General features: G+C 35.5%; 1 protein-coding gene across 16 annotated transcripts in view; it reads left to right on the top strand.

Annotated features, from left to right (window-relative positions):
* The window catches only part of ERC2 (ELKS/RAB6-interacting/CAST family member 2), a 432,662-nt gene that overhangs the window by 288,207 nt on the left and 127,869 nt on the right, over nucleotides 1-16,586 (top strand). For all 16 annotated transcript variants that reach the window (XM_042020735.1, XM_042020741.1, XM_042020751.1 and 13 more), the window contains one exon: nucleotides 5,558-5,705. In XM_042020735.1, the coding sequence (XP_041876669.1) occupies nucleotides 5,558-5,705 (148 nt within the window). The remainder of the gene's footprint in view (nucleotides 1-5,557; nucleotides 5,706-16,586) is intronic.

Genomic DNA, 16,586 nt, shown 5'->3' with positions numbered 1-16,586 from the left:
TGGACATGACTTCTGTTTCTGTGTGCCATGAATATAGAAAAGTTCTGTTTCAATTGGACATAGCATTTTAGGTTCTCATTATCATGTTGCCACTCATAGACTATTTATTGTAGTTTTTCCCAATGTTTTCTCATCATTTCTCTGCCTTTCCCCACATTTTTTAGAGAGTGCTGGGTTCAGTATTTCAGCTAAGACCATTTGTGTAGATGTAAATACTCACTTCTGCTTGGCAATCTATTTTTGTTTTTATTTCTCAATATGATACTTGCCTTATTCACAACAGATCATCAGTATGGAGTTTCTCCTTACTTTTCTAGGCAGCATCTTTGGTTTGTAAAGACCAATTTTATTCCTGTCTTCATGCCACATGAAAATCCTCCCGTTCTGAAGCTGCATTGAAATGTAATAAGTAGATTTTCTGGTCCATCATTCATTAGTTAATGAAAACATTATACAAACTGGAATTTTGGGTAGAACACAATTTGTGTAAATAAATTAATTCCTGGCCATTAGGGCGGGAGTGTTTCTTTAATCTATTCCTTTGTATTTAATATGAAGTGACATTAAGTATAGTAAGATTTTTGTGCAAATTTTCTTGGTACTTCTTAGTGGAAGCCCCAGGACTGTAAGCCCAGATCCCTCAGCTGAGTGTGCTTATTAAGACACTGTTGTATTCACTGGCTCTGTATTAAGGAGACTTGCCTGAGGTTGCTGTGGGTTGTTGAAGTCAACCTTTGCCAGGGGAGGAGAAATTTCATTTCATAAGTTTTGCTTTTCCAGGGAAAAGTTTTCCCTCTTCTCTTTGCAATGAGCAGCATATTATAGAGGAAGATAATTAAGTTGGAAATCCTAGGAATGACTTTATGCAGGTGAAAGAAAAATGTATATAATAATTGCCAATGTGGAGCATTTGCTGTTAGGTTTAATATATATTTTTTAATTTGAGGGTTTACTTACTTTAACTGTGAAAAGTTAGAGTGATTTTTTTTTTTTTTTTTTGTTTTGGTGTTAAAAGTACTACCCTGTTATTTGTATAACAGATTAGTTTGCCAAAAAAAGAGAGGAAAAACTACTAATAACAGAAGGGATTACTCTTTATAAATATTACTGTTAAAGAATGTCATTTAATCCACTGCACTAATAAATTATTTTAAAATGTATTTTATTGCTATAATTTATTAAACAATAAGGAGACATTTTGGCTGCAAATAGTGATAACATCTCTGTAGAACTGCATTTGGAAAGTCATTTTTTTTCCTGACACAGTAGATAATTAGGAATTATAAATTATGCTTACACTCTTAGGCACGTTAGCTGAGAGCACATCAGAATGTGTGTTGTTCTTGGTGCCAGTTCAGGTCGTGATTTTCAAAACTTCTTGCACTGAAGCTCATGATGAGTTTCGTTTTCTAGCAGCAAAGTTGAAGTGTATGACTTATCTGAGAGATTTAAATAAAAACCTTACTACCAGTTTACATTTTGGAATGACGTTTACTTCATATTTGTAGGTGAGAAGATTATTATTGACATCTACTTTGCTGGCATCTTAACCTTGTTCCTAGTGGCCAGATAATCTCAAATGTTTGCTGCAAAAACAGTGATGTTAATTTTCTAGCCAGGTCCCTGGATAGCTAAAATAAATTGCTCCTGGCTATGAGGTTTTGTTCTTCTATAGGAAACTTGAAGTATGATGACAGGCTAGCATAACAACTTTCACAGAAGTGGGTAAACTAGTTTGCAAAATGTAATAAATAAGCTATGATAATGTAGAGATCCTGATCTATCCTGAGAGGAAGCTTCAAAAATGCTTCGATCTCTTCACTTCCAATGCCTTACAAGTGTGGGCAAGGTCTTTTTCAGCCTCTGTCTTCCTGGGATTTTTTGGGGCTGGATCCTAGGCCATGCAGGAGTAAAGGAGGACATGGCTTTAGTCAGGTGCTGTGTCACAACCTGCCTCTTTGCTTTGTACTCTGAAAAGTGATAATAAAATCTGTTGGGCTTCTCAGTCTTCCCTCTGTACAGAAGGAGGTAATTAATAAGGATTTAAACAACCACCATATCATTTGGTAGAATATACAGTCCTGCTTTGCCAACCTCTTGTTAACCCGGATGCCTGGTTAAACCCCACTTACATCTGAGGTTATTGCTGTTCAGATTATCCATGATAATAAACATGGATAATATGCTGACACATCCAGGAATATGTCTGTGCAGACAGGTGCTGTGCCCACACTGGGCAGGCTGTGTGAGCCAGCTCCAGTCTGGAAGCCATCAACACATTGTGTGGTGCTATCCCTGAGCTAAAACACCTTGTCTCACAGATAAGTGAGGCTTTACAGCTTCTGAGCAGAGGCTGACTCACATTTGGGTGACTCCAAGAGTGCTGGCAGTGTGAGTTTGCATTTGATGTGTTCATCATTCCACGTGGCTGGGGAAGGGCTTCCATAGAAATCCCCACCATCGTATGGCACAGTCGTCTCTCCACATTCATACGTTTAAGGCCTCCCAGCTCCACTTAAATTAACTACAAAGATAAGATTAAAAAATCCATTGGCAATAATTTGGGGGGCTGATTCAAACAAATTTGTCCTGTGGGTTTGATTCAAATCTTGGAGTGTCTCAGTGGACCACTTGTGGTGTCATTTGACAGCAGCTATTTCACATGACTATGAACCATCATTTCCTGGAAGTGCTTGATATGAGTCATTATTTCCTGGAATTAAGTGTTTGGTCACATATTTTTCCAAGCATTTTCCCAAGATAGGAAAATCCCCATCAGCTGAGAAAATAAATGCTAAGGTCTGCAAAATTTTGTGGGTTTGGGGCTGCAGTATGCAGAGTGCAGATTTTTCAAAGCATGTTGACTGGCTCTCCTCTCCCATGAAAGATTTCACCTCATCTGTTTCTTTAAAGTGGAGTGGAGAATGTTGCACAGCTGAACAGTTAATATCACAAGAATGTGTGATCATTTTGGCTGGCAATGCAAAAAGTATGGATGTGACTGAATCCTATTATCAGTTGTTGAAATCATACCAAATAATTCAGTAGTTCTGACTCTTCTTCCTCATTAGTCAGGTTTGTGCTTTTACTGCCAATTTAGAGGCAGTGACATGATTTAAACTTCAGAAAAGTAAAATTTCAGTATAGCTTCATGTTGTTTTCAAGTTAATTTAAATCTTTTATTCAATTTTTGGCTTTTTACACTGTAATGTGTGTTACTCATCATTAAATAACTATATATCATTAAAAACCTCACGGGTGACAAGTATTTACTGTGGAATTTGCTATTAGAGAGCAGACATATTATATTGGGGCTGGCTGGCATGGAGTTAACCTACACAACTTAAGAAAGAACCTAAAGATGTTCTAAAACCTCGGAAGTTCTGAACTGTAGATTTCTTAAACATGCTCACAATGAAAATAGGTTTGTGATGGTATTGTGAATGTTTATCTTCAGATATTATAACTGGAACATTGTTACACTTCTAACTAACCTTTCTCTGTAATTTTCTGAGAGCGTGCTGTCAGAAAATTGTAGAGGAGCTAATCTTATTTAATTTAGAACAATGTATTTTATGGCTATATGCAAAATGCTGTTTCTTTTTCTTTGGCTTTAAAGTCACAGAATACCTTTATTTCTGCCAGAGAACTTGTGTTATCATTCCTGATATCTGTGAGGGTGAGGAGGCCCTGGCACAGGGTGCCCAGAGAAGCTGTGGCTGCCCCATCCCTGGAAGTGTCCAAGGCCAGGTTGGATGGGGCTTGGAGCAACCTGGGATAGTGGAAGGTGTCCCTGCCCATGGCGGGGATGGGACTGGATGGGCTTTAAGGTCCCTCCCAACCCAAAACATTCCATGATTTTGTGATAAATTACTTCCTTTCTGCAAGTTGAGAGGAGTTGAATAGTGTAGCAAATCAACTTTTATTTCACTGCATTAAAAATTTAATATTTTAATTAAAATGTTATAGAATAGATATTATATTTGAATACAACACATGAACAAACTGAGTCTTTTACAAATTACTACACAGCAATTTTTATACATTATTATGAGGTTTATGGAAAAACAATATGCCTATATTTCATTTCAAATTAGCATTATGGATATGTAACCCCTCTGCTATATATTTTTTGTTTAATGTTGGTTATTTAAAATAATTCATAGCTATGATTTAAATTAAGACTGTTGGAGTCATATGACATTCTCTTTTAAACATCATTTAACTGAGATATGAATGAAGAAGACAGAATAATAAATGAGACTATTAAAGTGTATGAATAAAATGCAACTGTTTATCTAAAATTGATCCATGTCACATAACTTCGACTAAAATAAATGGGTTGTTTTTCTTTGACTCCATCAGAAATATTGTCCTATAAACATTTATATTAATACATTAGGAACTTTGAAATAAAAGTGGAATAACTTTCTTGACATTTTTTCTGGCAAGCAAAGGACTGTGAGAATTCCAAACTTTTAGCTCACCTTGACTGTATGAAGTTCACGAGCTGTATTCTTACATTTATTAGCAGTTGGAGCCTAAGGTTAATTTATGATTCATTTATCCATGTTTATTTTTTAATGATTGATCTTATATAGTTCTGGGAAAAGGCACAGGCCATAACATATTCTTTTCTAAAAGCTATTAGGTATTATGTGCTTTTTCTTGGCTGATAAGTCATAGTCTGTCATTGAATACATTGCAGAAGGTGAATATATTTCTTTTATTTATGAAATTAAAGGAAAGATTATGGCCTTGCCAGACCATGAGCATTTTAGGGTATAAGATACTGCAAGATCTGTGCTTTCAACTGCATGTTGTAAAAAATTGCCTTTGTCTTATGTCCTCACAAACTATTTATGATGGCCCCTGTGAGTGTCTCTGTGATCCCATATATATCTGAGAGCTGTAAGATTCTGCTTGCTCTCTGAGATTGAGGGGTCAAGATGGCAAAAGAAGTTATTTCTCATGAACAATCAGATCAAAAAACTTGTATTTTACTTCTAGAAATATATTTTTGTGTTGGCACAGTGAATAATAATAAATCCATAGGAAAACATGTAAGTAAATACGAGGGAGATGTCCAGAGATTCCTGCACTGAGGACCCTAGTATACCAAGTTAACAGGATAATATAAAAAGTTGTTTTATCTTTATCACTTTGCTCTCTAGTATTCAATCTCTATCATCTGAATAAGTCAAAAGAGATTTGTGTAAAGTATTTTAGAATTCAGGAAAGTGAATTGCAAAAAAATATCAAAGATATTTAAAAGCAAGAAATTTCACAGAACTCTTGTTAGATATCATATTGTACTAAAATAAACAGAGATAAATGTTTTATTAAGCAAATAATGAAAAGTCTATAAAGAGAAATTTTGGGCTAATCAGTTTATTTCATGATTTGGTTAGACCTGACAGAGATTGCTATTTAAAGTCTTCAGAAGGTAGGTGATTGTTCTAGTGATTGAAAGAAATATCTCACGTAGTGTGATATAGTTTTATGTATTCTGTTTTAATGAGAATGTTACAATTTTTATTTTATTTTATTTTATCAGACAGGAAGCTTTGCTTGCTGCAATTAGTGAAAAAGATGCAAATATTGCCTTGCTTGAGCTGTCTGCTTCAAAGAAAAAGAAGACTCAAGATGAAGTAATGGCTCTTAAACGAGAGAAGGACAGATTAGTACATCAGTTAAAACAGCAGGTGGGGAGACATTAATTTTCATACTTTCATGGTAACAGACAACTGGCATCATTTTCATTTGTCCTGTTTTATTCTGTTGTCCTACTGGAAGTGTTCAAGCCAGGTCTGACACGTGACAGCAGTTGCAAAAGGTAGGATGTGTTCCATTTAAGCGTTTATTGCTTCTCTGGAGTTGTTAAGAATTAGCTGCATGTTTGGCTGATGTTATATGCAGCCAATACATTTTCTTTTCCCTCTTCATATAGTTTCCAACCTTCTTAATTCTGTGGGAGAGCAGATGCTTTTTGCATCAAGCAGGATCTGTCCGTTCTGTTGACTCTTTTTAACCTCTCCTGTTCCGTTATTTGCTTATCTGTTGTAAAATAATTGTGTTTTCAGAAGGCTTCAGGCTTTCTGAGAGGTTATCTAGAAATTTTGATTATCCTTAAAATAAATTCTCAAATGGGTAAAAATCTCTCTGCCTTCAACACTATAAATCATTTGAGGTTTAAATAAAAACCACATAGTTAAAAAAACCCTCTAGAAATAGATATTATCGCATATGTTCCATCCATGATGCAGTTGTGTCTCAAGTCAGTCAGCTGGCCAGGAGATATTTCACCAAAATTTATATGATAAATAGGCTGATGTGCTTCATGTTTTTTATCACTTCACCCCACTGTGCTGCACCAGAGCAGATGATGTTGAATTCCAAATAATTTTAGGGATATTTGTTTTGGTTTGCTTTGGAAAAGAGAGGGTAGTTATTTTCTTTTTTATCTTCCTTTTTTACCTTCATCTTAGGTTACTGAAGATTAAATGAATGCACCACTTTGCCATGTTCCATGATACCTATCATGGATATTTTAAAAATGCTCGTCAGAGACCTGGGCAACTGTTTTGTTGTGCTTGTTTTTTGTTGTACCTTTAAGCTGCTGCTGGAGAGTGTTCCAAACATTGATAACTTTCTTCAGACAGAGAAAAGGAACAGCAGAAGAGCATTGCTAGAGAAGCATTTTGTTGGATAACTTCAGTTACAATTGTAACCAAATACTTCAAATACCTCCATTATTTATAGTGATAAAGATCTTCAGTAAAGCTATTTAGCTAGATTAAATTGATGCCAAAATAATCTCCCTGTTATCTTAGACACCACAAAAAAAGAGTCACCAGGAACAGGAATGTGGTTTAACTAGGTCACCACTTTATTACACTTAAGAATTATCTGATAATAGAGGTTGTAGACTTCACTCATACTTCTTTAATCCTTTTGGGAAGAGCCACTGTCAACCCCCAAAGGTTTCACATGTTCATCCACCACAAAGGCTTGATCTGACGTTGCTGGGCAGGGGGGCAGTGACAGATTTCACCCCGTGTGATACATCCCCCCCACGTTCCTCCATTTTCTTGGGAGATGCTGTCTCTTGAGCTGTTTCTGATTCACCAGGACTTCAGTGAGTGATCAGCTGCAGCACCACTTTTTTTCTTCTGGTCTTATTTGTCCCATCCTCCATTTCCACAGCTGTTGCACTGCTGAAAGAGAGAATTCAAAAAAGCCACAGTTCTCCAGCCTAATGGGATCATCAAAGGAGAAATATTTATAAATATTAAAGGATGACTCACTAGATAATGCTAAAAATTCACATAAAGCCCTAAATTCATCCCTGGTCTATTCTGTAAGAGCAATTTTTGCTTTGAGAGGCAAAATAACATGTTGGTCCATGATAAATATCTATATTCCTCTCGTATATATCCACATTTTCAGGCCTTTGGGAATGTCAAACACTTTGTAAACTACTATTAAGACGTTTATTTTAAAATAATTTGTCACAATTTTTCACACTGCAAAAGAGGCATCTTAAAGAAGTGAAATATCCTGACTTTGTTGGGAAATGAGAATATTTAGGATTTATTTTAATAAAGCTACAGATAGGCATATCGTATTTTAAAGATTAAAATGTTATTTATATGAATGAGTTGATTCATCTTTTTATGGATTGTGGCTGTGTGAGTTTAAGTAAAAGTTCTGTTATTTTTAAGCTGGAAGAAGAGAATTGTTTTTATGTCAAAACCTAGATAACCTAGAAAAATTATTTGTATCACAGTGTATTCAGCTGTAAAATTAGTAGTAATAATGCTGACCTCTGTGTTGCAAACATATTCTCACAAGAAACAAACATATTTAATTGTAATGATTTAAATACAATTTAGCAGCTGCAATCTGTCAGTTAAATATTTATTGTTTAGTGCCTTAAATAAATGGAACCATAGTAATACACTCTTAGAAAGACAAAACCACTGTAATAGCTTTGATTCATACACCAAATGCTGTATTTTGAGAGCTGTAGAACTTTGCAGTAGGCTTTAAAAAAACCTTTCAGAAATACAGTATTAAACAAAATTACCATGTGGGCTTGGCTGAGTGATTACATAATGTGTATAATCACCCTGGCCAAGATTCCTTTTGAGAATTCTGGGAAGCTATTTTTAGATAAATTTGTACAGTGATGCAATCCTTCATGAAATAATTAGCTAAAAAGTCCATTTTTAGAACATCTCAAGAGATTTTGGTAAGAGCAGAAGACACTGTGATGTTTCTGATTCATCCTGAACTTGGATACTGCGAGAGAGTTTCCCAGTTGTCTCTTTTCACTTTTAGGATATAGTGCCAAAAATGTTAAGTGCAGTTGGCCAAAATGCAAGGTCTTCTAACTCCTTGAGAGCATTTTATTTTTCTTCTCAAAACATGAAATTAGAAACCTTTCCAGTGCTTTCAGGAGTGCAGGTGTACAGAATACTCTGGCCAGAGGCAAAGCTGGTATTTGGCAGACTTCTCAGTCTATTAGTTCACTGCTCTATATTTCATCACATCAACATATTGCTAGTGCAACAAAAAGGGTGAGGAAACAGTCAAGGAATTTAAAAAATGTGTGTAATCACACTTGCTCAGCAAACTAAAAACTAACAATATTTTCTCCTGCATGCAATATACAGAATTAATTCTTACTAATTACCCTGTAAATATTTTGAAGAGCTCTTTCAGCAGCAGATGAATCAAGTGGAATTGGAGGCAGCATGTTGCATTCCTGTACTATTCTAGTTAAGTACTTCAGAAACATTGCTGGTGTGATATTATGGTGGTGACATCAGGCATTCAAGAATAACAAAATACCCCAAGAAGTATTTTCCCTGATAGATTAATTTAGCTTTATTGCACTGTGTATTTTATGATATTGAAAGTGTTTATATTACTGTAGGAGAAAAAGAATATGATTAGAAGTTGTTGTGATTGTGATTATTCTGGCAGCCCAACCCTGTGAATTAATTAATTGCATTTAAGGTCTCTATATATTTAACAAGTGTGGGAACAAAAAAGTCTTGCAATGCTTTCTGACAGTGTAGACATTGTCATCTGTAGCACTTGTGGACAGGAGCAACTTCTAGTGTTGGTTCCTAATCACTGTTGCTTCATGTTTCTGATGTAATACTAAGTTAATCTTTCTGACTGCCTTGAATTTCACAGGTGTGAATATTACAGGACCACGTAATTTTATGATTATTATTGTTGTTATTATTGTTGTTGCTGCTATTTTTTTTGTTGTTGCTGCTGTTGTTTATACAGATCTGCTTCAGAAAGAGATTTATTGTGCAGTTGAATCCAAATATTACTGCACAATGAGTAGAATCCATGTTAAGAAGCCATTCACCTGGGTACTGCAGACATAATTGACTATTCTGCTGCTTTTTTACCTCTTATGTTTATGCTGTTTACTATAACTCATAATATTGGTCTTGTTCAAGCTTTAAGCACCTAATTTTGGACAAAAGAGTAGTCTGAGACTCGTAAGTTTTAGTTTTAATTTTGTTACACTTATGCTGCACAGGTTCTTTGTTTATTTTGGGCAGGTAAGAATAGATGTTCTAATAACTTCATATATTGATGATAATCAGTCTGGTTATTTTTTCCTTAAAAGTTCTCAGAAAATGTAGTAAAATGGCTTTTACTATCTGATTTTAAATGTGGCTGTTCAGATCCCATTTATGTCAATACTAGGCATCCAATGGCCTTACAATCTTAAAAATCTTTTTGGTTTATACTTTTCTATTAATTAGAAATATCCTAAAGGAATATTTCTGCATGACTTAACATTGGGGTTTATTCTCTTAATTTTTAACCTGATTTTTGAACCTGTGTTTTTGAACGTGGGCCATTACAGTCACTACAATTGAATTGCATCTCAATTTTGCCAAGTGCAGCCTCCTGTGGGGGTGAAGGAGCAGAGTGCCACTTCTCCCTGTAGCTTAACACAGGAGGGGCACCAGATAGGAGAGGGAATGTGTGAGTGCATCTGAAAGCCTTTGCCTGAACAACTGAGTTGATTCAAAAGACATTCTGTGTTGGAAAAATTCTGAAAATGTTGGCAGTGCTCTCATAACCCTTTTCACATATTCTCAGTAAGATTTGACAATTTATATTATAAAATTTGATGGACTCGGGTCATAGCTGGATATGGCATCACTTTTTCCTCCTTACGCACTCAGGAATCCAAGGTCTTTTGGATGGTATTTTTACACAAACATTTTCCAATGAGAGGGGTTTTTTTTGCCTTTAGCCCCTGAAAGCACCACAGGCTTGGTATATAAGTCCTTTCCTGCTTTAAAGTCTGTTTCTGTTTGTTCTCTGTTCAGAGTTTTTTGATTCTTGAAGAATCTGTGTCACAGCTTAAGCCTGGCCGTGGCTCAAAGCAGCCTCTTTTCACTGGTGATAATCTGGTTGTGAACTTATCCTAGAACTTTGTTCAGACAAATGGTTTAACTTCACTGAAAATCTTAAATGGAAAAAGTAGGTAATGCAGATATAAAATAATGTATGAATTAACACTGGAACTTTAGTAATTTTGGATCTGGCTTGCTTGGTAGGTGAAAATGGTTATTAAGTATCTCAAATAAGAATAGTGAGTGTCTCCATTACAGTGATGTGAACTCCCAAGCCAAAAGGATTTTTCTCCACGTGACATGTTTTAAACAAATCCTTATGTTCTACTACACCATACCCCATGATAGTAAGACTAAATATAGTTTAACACTTGATCTCAAATACAGTGCTAAGTAGCCAGTTATTAAAAAAAAACCCCTGTAAAAACTGGGTGTCAAATATTTCTACTGCTGTAATGGTGGATAAAACTTGTTATTCCTACAATTAGCATCGAAAAGACTTTAGTTATATGTAAGGTGTCTCTATAAAGTGTATCAAGACAGTGGTGTGATGTTTTTTCCATTTCAGTCCATGCTTAAATATAGCACCCATGTATTGAAATGTATGTTTTAACAATTCTTGTTGCATACAATGGAAGACATGCAGGCATTTCAACTTAAGCTATATTTTGTATGTGATACAAATGGGAGACCTGGGGTTGGTATTGAAATTGTAAAAATTGTAGCTGAAACTCACTATTCAGACATTAAAGATGGTGAAAAATGACCAGTGGTGCTAACCAGAGATTTGCAGTTTCAAAGGTCTTACTTAGCTGCTAGAGTTTCTGATTCATGTCTGGTTTTAAATAATTATTATGGGGAAGTATCTTTTTAATGAGTTATTTCCTGTTGTAAAAAGGGAAAAAGAGAACCTTCCTTCTTCCGTTGCTTGTCTGTTTTTAGTAGGACCTGGCCTGAGATGTCCTCAGGCAGCTACTGTTTCAGAGCTTTAATTATGCTTTTTAACCCACTTCTTTGTGTCTATGTTCTTACATACTTCTATGTAATTACCAAGTTTAGTAGTAGGACTGAGACAAATACCTTTAGCATGACTTTAGCTTATAGATTACTGAGCATGCTGTATTATTACAAGATATTTCCTGCGCTTCAAGCCATGCTTTTAATTCACAGAGCTTTAAAAGACTTCAAAACCACAAACTCTAAATGCAGGAAAATGCAGCAAAAAAAGTCAGACGGGCCATGTTCAATTCAACATAGCTTTGTTTAATCACAAGTGTCAGAAAAGTTGAAGTTTGGCCTCAGTACTTTAGATAAGTGTCTGCTTGGCACTTGGAAGTGCTGCCTGTCTCCATCTGCCAAGTGTCCAATATCCCAGCTGGTGTTTGGGAGGCTGTGGTCCTTCAGCTTGTGAAGAGGGAGACTTACTCTGAGCTTTAACTTTCAGGGTAAGTCAGTCACATTTTGTCATCTCGCAAAGCAGCAGGTGTAATGGCTGTTCATACCAGTTAAATACTACTCTAATTAAAAAAGAACTGAAGTGTCTGTAAAGCTTCTATGCTCATGTTCAACACTAAATTACCAGACCTGAGTCTCTGAAAAGACTTACATGGAAGCTGCTTTGCACTGCTGCAGAGGAGTATTAATTTGTCCAGCAATTGATTTTGTATTTTCCCTGGGAGGAATGTTGGATTTAATGAAAACTTGGAAAATAGTCAGTACCTTTTCTTAATCCCTATTTTCTGTCCTGTGAGGGCACACAGGGCCTGAACATAAACTGCTCTGGGTTACATATCACAGATGATAAGAATTCTATGATTTTAATGTACAAACACCATGAGAATTAAGTCTAGTATATAACTAAATATAGATGTGAAAAATAAAAAGATGTATACTTAGCATAAAAACTTGACTGTGTTCCTTACATCATATGCAACAGTCTTATCATTAATGAGGTAAAACCTAAAAAGAGTTAAATGCAGAGTGGCCAAGCTTTTCTGCAGTAAGCTATCATGCACACTCTGAGCCTGCATGCATCCTGTCTCTCACACTTTCCAAGACAAGTCATACACTCTAACAGGAAAAGAAAAGCATGCTTATTAGCCCATTTGGAATTTTAACAGGGAAAAATTTGTGTTCTTCAATGGAGGCAGGAAACAAAGCAGCAAAACCCATGTTAAAATGTAGTTGAGAGTAAGAATATAAGAACAGACTGCATTACAGGGATGTTATAAAAAGAAAATGTATAATTAAAGCACTCAGTAAAACGTAACTCTGCCCCACAGTGATGCATTCCAACACCCATACGGTTATGATTATCATACTTATTTAGCATTTGGAGTTGCTGGTTAGTTAACATACTGCAATGTTTTTGTTATCTTTCACTTACTGATGAGTGCTTGCAAACTTGAGTCTTCATAACCTCTTTTTTTTTTTTTTCCGTTGGAATTTTCTTGGTGTCTAAAACCTCACTGCATAAGCAACAAGCCTGAATTGAATATAATTGTATATTTCTAATCATTGAAGACAAGAGTATAATTTATTTTGGAAATAATTAGCATGATTAGTTAGTTTTATGCTGTTAAAAGTGGCCTGAATAATTAGCATAAAGGAACACAATCTCTGGCAGTCTATTGAAGTCCACTTCTTCCATGCTGCTCTAATACTGGCAAAAGATCCTTCAAAGCAATAACTGATTAACAGATCCTCTGGCTTGTGGAAAAACGACACTTCTGTCAAAACCATCCTTGGTGGATATATTTTAACAATTTGTCTCATTTAATCATGTGGATTCGAGAAGTGTGCTACCATTAAAAAGGGACCAGTCTCAAGGTTTGGCTTTCTAACAATAATAGCGTTGGAATGTTCTTTTCTGCTTCAGCTGGAAAGTTAGTGCCACAGTGCTCCAAAGTGTATCAAGAAGTTTTAACAAAAGTTTAAACTGAAACTTTGCAAAGGAGTCTCTCCTAAATATCTTTTCTAGATGGAAAATTAATCTCACTCTTTGGCTTATTTTCACTTTGCTTGTGCAGGATGCAGGTACCTCTATAAGCCTGAGATGCTGAAAGCAGGTGGAATAGAGACAGTGAAGTTGAACATGATTTTTTAGAGGCTCCACTGTTGGAACTTGAACTTGTTATTTTTGATCTCAGAAAAATATTTAATGAGGATCAGACAGCTGAAATGGAATAAAGGAAACTTGCTGAAAAATGTAATTTCTTGAACTTTAGGGTGTTTGAGGTCAAGTACAGCATTTGCTGTCCAACATCTGATGAACTGTAACTTGCCAAATAACAAATCCACTATAAATTGTATTCCATGGCAGTTAGTAACTTCTGAGTTGTGCAGCAGTAGAAATGGCAAGAAATTCTCCCCTTGTCTTCAGATGATGACAATTTTCAAAGAACGTGCAAAAATACTGTTCTAATGTGAAAACTGATTTTATTTGGAGAGAGAGCTGGTTTAGTTAGCAAACATTTTGTTAACTTGCTGTTAATGGAACTCAGGCCTGAAGCACTGGATTCATACAGGAGAACCAATTGCAGTTGCACATGCTTTCATTAAATCTAGGTTCATTCCAATAAATTCATGCAGCTTCTGGATAAACTTGGTGAACTCTGTAGCCTGAAGAATGAAATTTTTTAGATCATTGCCCTTTTCTATTTTCTAAAATATTGTCTTAGGAGGAAAAAAAAAAGCTCAGATAAAATCACTTATTATTTAAAATCATGAAGACTGGAACTAAATGCCTGCCACATGAAGTTCTCAGAGTGTTTTGTGGAAATCTTAGAATGCTTATTTTCAAGCAGTGAGATTGCAAGAAAAAGAGTTTCTGTGTCCTTGAAGACAGCAGGAAGTCATTGCAGAATCAAACCGACAATGTGGGTCTCTAGATTTTAAATTTTGTGCTTTAAGAATTAGATCCCAGCTCCAGGACAGCTTGCAGGCCTTATATCTGCCTCCTTCTCATGTTATATAGGGAAAAATCCTACCCTATTGAAAGTGAATATTCTAGAAATATTTCAAATTCCATGAAGTGAACAGAGATTGAGAAGAAAATCCAAAGGAAAGTAATAGCTATTGAATTGTTTTACACCTATATCCCAGAGCAACAAATCTTAGTATTTTTCCTCATTTGAACCTCATTCATGAGAGTTTCGTTGTTAACTTGATCCAGATGACAGATGAAAGCATAGTTCCCTATTGCCACCTTGCTAAAATATTTTTTAAAAGACAGTTTTAATATTATAGTTTTACAGTTACAGATTGCTTTTAAGCTATTTAGTCTGTTACCAGTCAATCAAAGACTTTCATTTCACTTTGGTATATCCTTCCTTAAACTCTACAGACTTTTAGGAGGACAAGAAATGCCTGTCAGTTTTCTTGCAGTGCTAGATCATAAATTCTTTGGTAAGTGGGTTAAAAATTCAGTTACACATACCATTCATGACCTTGACAGCTTAGCAAATAGTGACATTGAATGATCAAAGACAACTGCTTCAAGCCCTAAGGGTTAATATACCTGTGCAAGTAGATTTAAGCTGCATTTAGTTTCTCGATCATTCCTTTATTTCAAAATGGATGCAGTATTTTTTGAATGTAGTCAATAAATTAAGAACAAAGAAAATCTGAGGACACTTTTTAGGCTAGAGCTAATAAGCCCATACATGGTCTTTTGGAAATAGAGTTAATTAATGTATTTTATAAGTTAACATGTTTTTCTTTTCTAGTATGCATCCAAATTGAAACCTTTTCCTTCTCAGGTGTGGGCCTGTTGTTCATCAGGCATTTCAAAAAGAACTGTTGGCATGACAATTTTTTTTGTCAGAGCTGTGGATATGTAAATTTCATGAAACCCCGTTTTCAGGTTTGAGAGGAAAATGCGGATAAATAGAATTGTCACCTATGCGATGTAACTATTTCAGATAGGGAGTGACTTGTGCAGAGTAACCTATGATGCACATTAGATGTCCATCGTTGGAATGCATGTGTGATCACCACTCTCATTTTCATTAATTGTACGTTTCAAGATTCATGTTTCTTGATCATCCAGAAAAGTCATATTGAATAATCTGCTGTGCCTTCTAAAGAAATGTAAGGAAAGGTCTTGGATGTCCCCGAATAGGAAATTGTCAGGTATGCTGAAGATGTTGCAGGAAATGATGGCATTGCCAAGTCACTGCATGGTATTTTCCCCTCTCAGGCAGCACTGAAGCAGTCCCTGAATGTGTTGATCTGGCACCCAGACCATGAGGATTTTCTTCTGTGTGAGAAACCAGAGTCCCAACATGTACATGCCTTCCTGTGTGCCTGTATGTAGGTGTAGGGGTGTGAAGCCCTGGGGTCCTGAATGAATTCCAGTGTGGTTAATGAATTCCTTCCTTAAATAAAAATAAAGTTGGCATTTCAAAGCCTGCTAAATATTAAAAGCTAGCAAAGGGAGCAATCAGAAGGAATGTTACAGATTTTTGTTTAGAAGGATGAAAGGATCGTATTGTTCCTCAGCATGGCTTTACTTTTGTTCTTCAGAAATCCTCCTGCTCATCCTCCTCAAAAGTCCTGCTTTTAAAAATTTGAAATCATAAGATGCTTTTACTTCTGAAATCAAAGCTAACCATACCTGGAAAATACAGTTCAGTGTGGAAGTTTAGCACTAGCAGTAGCTAAAGCAAAGACAAACAGAACATCAAAATTACATTTGCAGTTATTCTGAAGAGCTAACAAATAAAAACAAAAAGTTTTTAACAGTAATATTTGGCCACATATATAGCATCATTTTAAGAAATTTATGACAGTTACAAGTCATGTCAAAGTTTAGATGGTTTGATGGTTACTTGAGTGGAAAAGAAATTTCCATTTCACATTTCTAATATATTTTGCTCCCAGAACAGGCACACTAAAGGGAGGCTACTAGAGCATTAACACTTTGTTCACATTTTACTGCAATCTGGCATGCAAAAGGAAGAAACATTAGAAGTAGTTTATTTATATTTCAGCACCAAATTAGAAAGATGACATCATTCATTTACAGTTCTTATCCCATGACACGCCTAATCCCCAACACCTCATTACAGAGGACACTTTTAGGATTGCATATATCATCTTGTTTAACTTTTGCATTCTTTATGGAATACAGTTGAAAGGTAGGAAATTTAAGGCTGTTCATTGATAAGAAAATAAACTAATAAA

This window comes from Corvus kubaryi, unplaced genomic scaffold (assembly GCF_017639235.1).
Source record: "Corvus kubaryi isolate FWS band 111438036 unplaced genomic scaffold, C.kubaryi_AGA036_p1.0 124, whole genome shotgun sequence".
Lineage (NCBI taxonomy): Eukaryota > Metazoa > Chordata > Aves > Passeriformes > Corvidae > Corvus > Corvus kubaryi.
The sequence above is the reverse complement of the archived record's forward strand: the minus strand, read 5'-3'. Positions and strand labels throughout refer to the sequence as shown.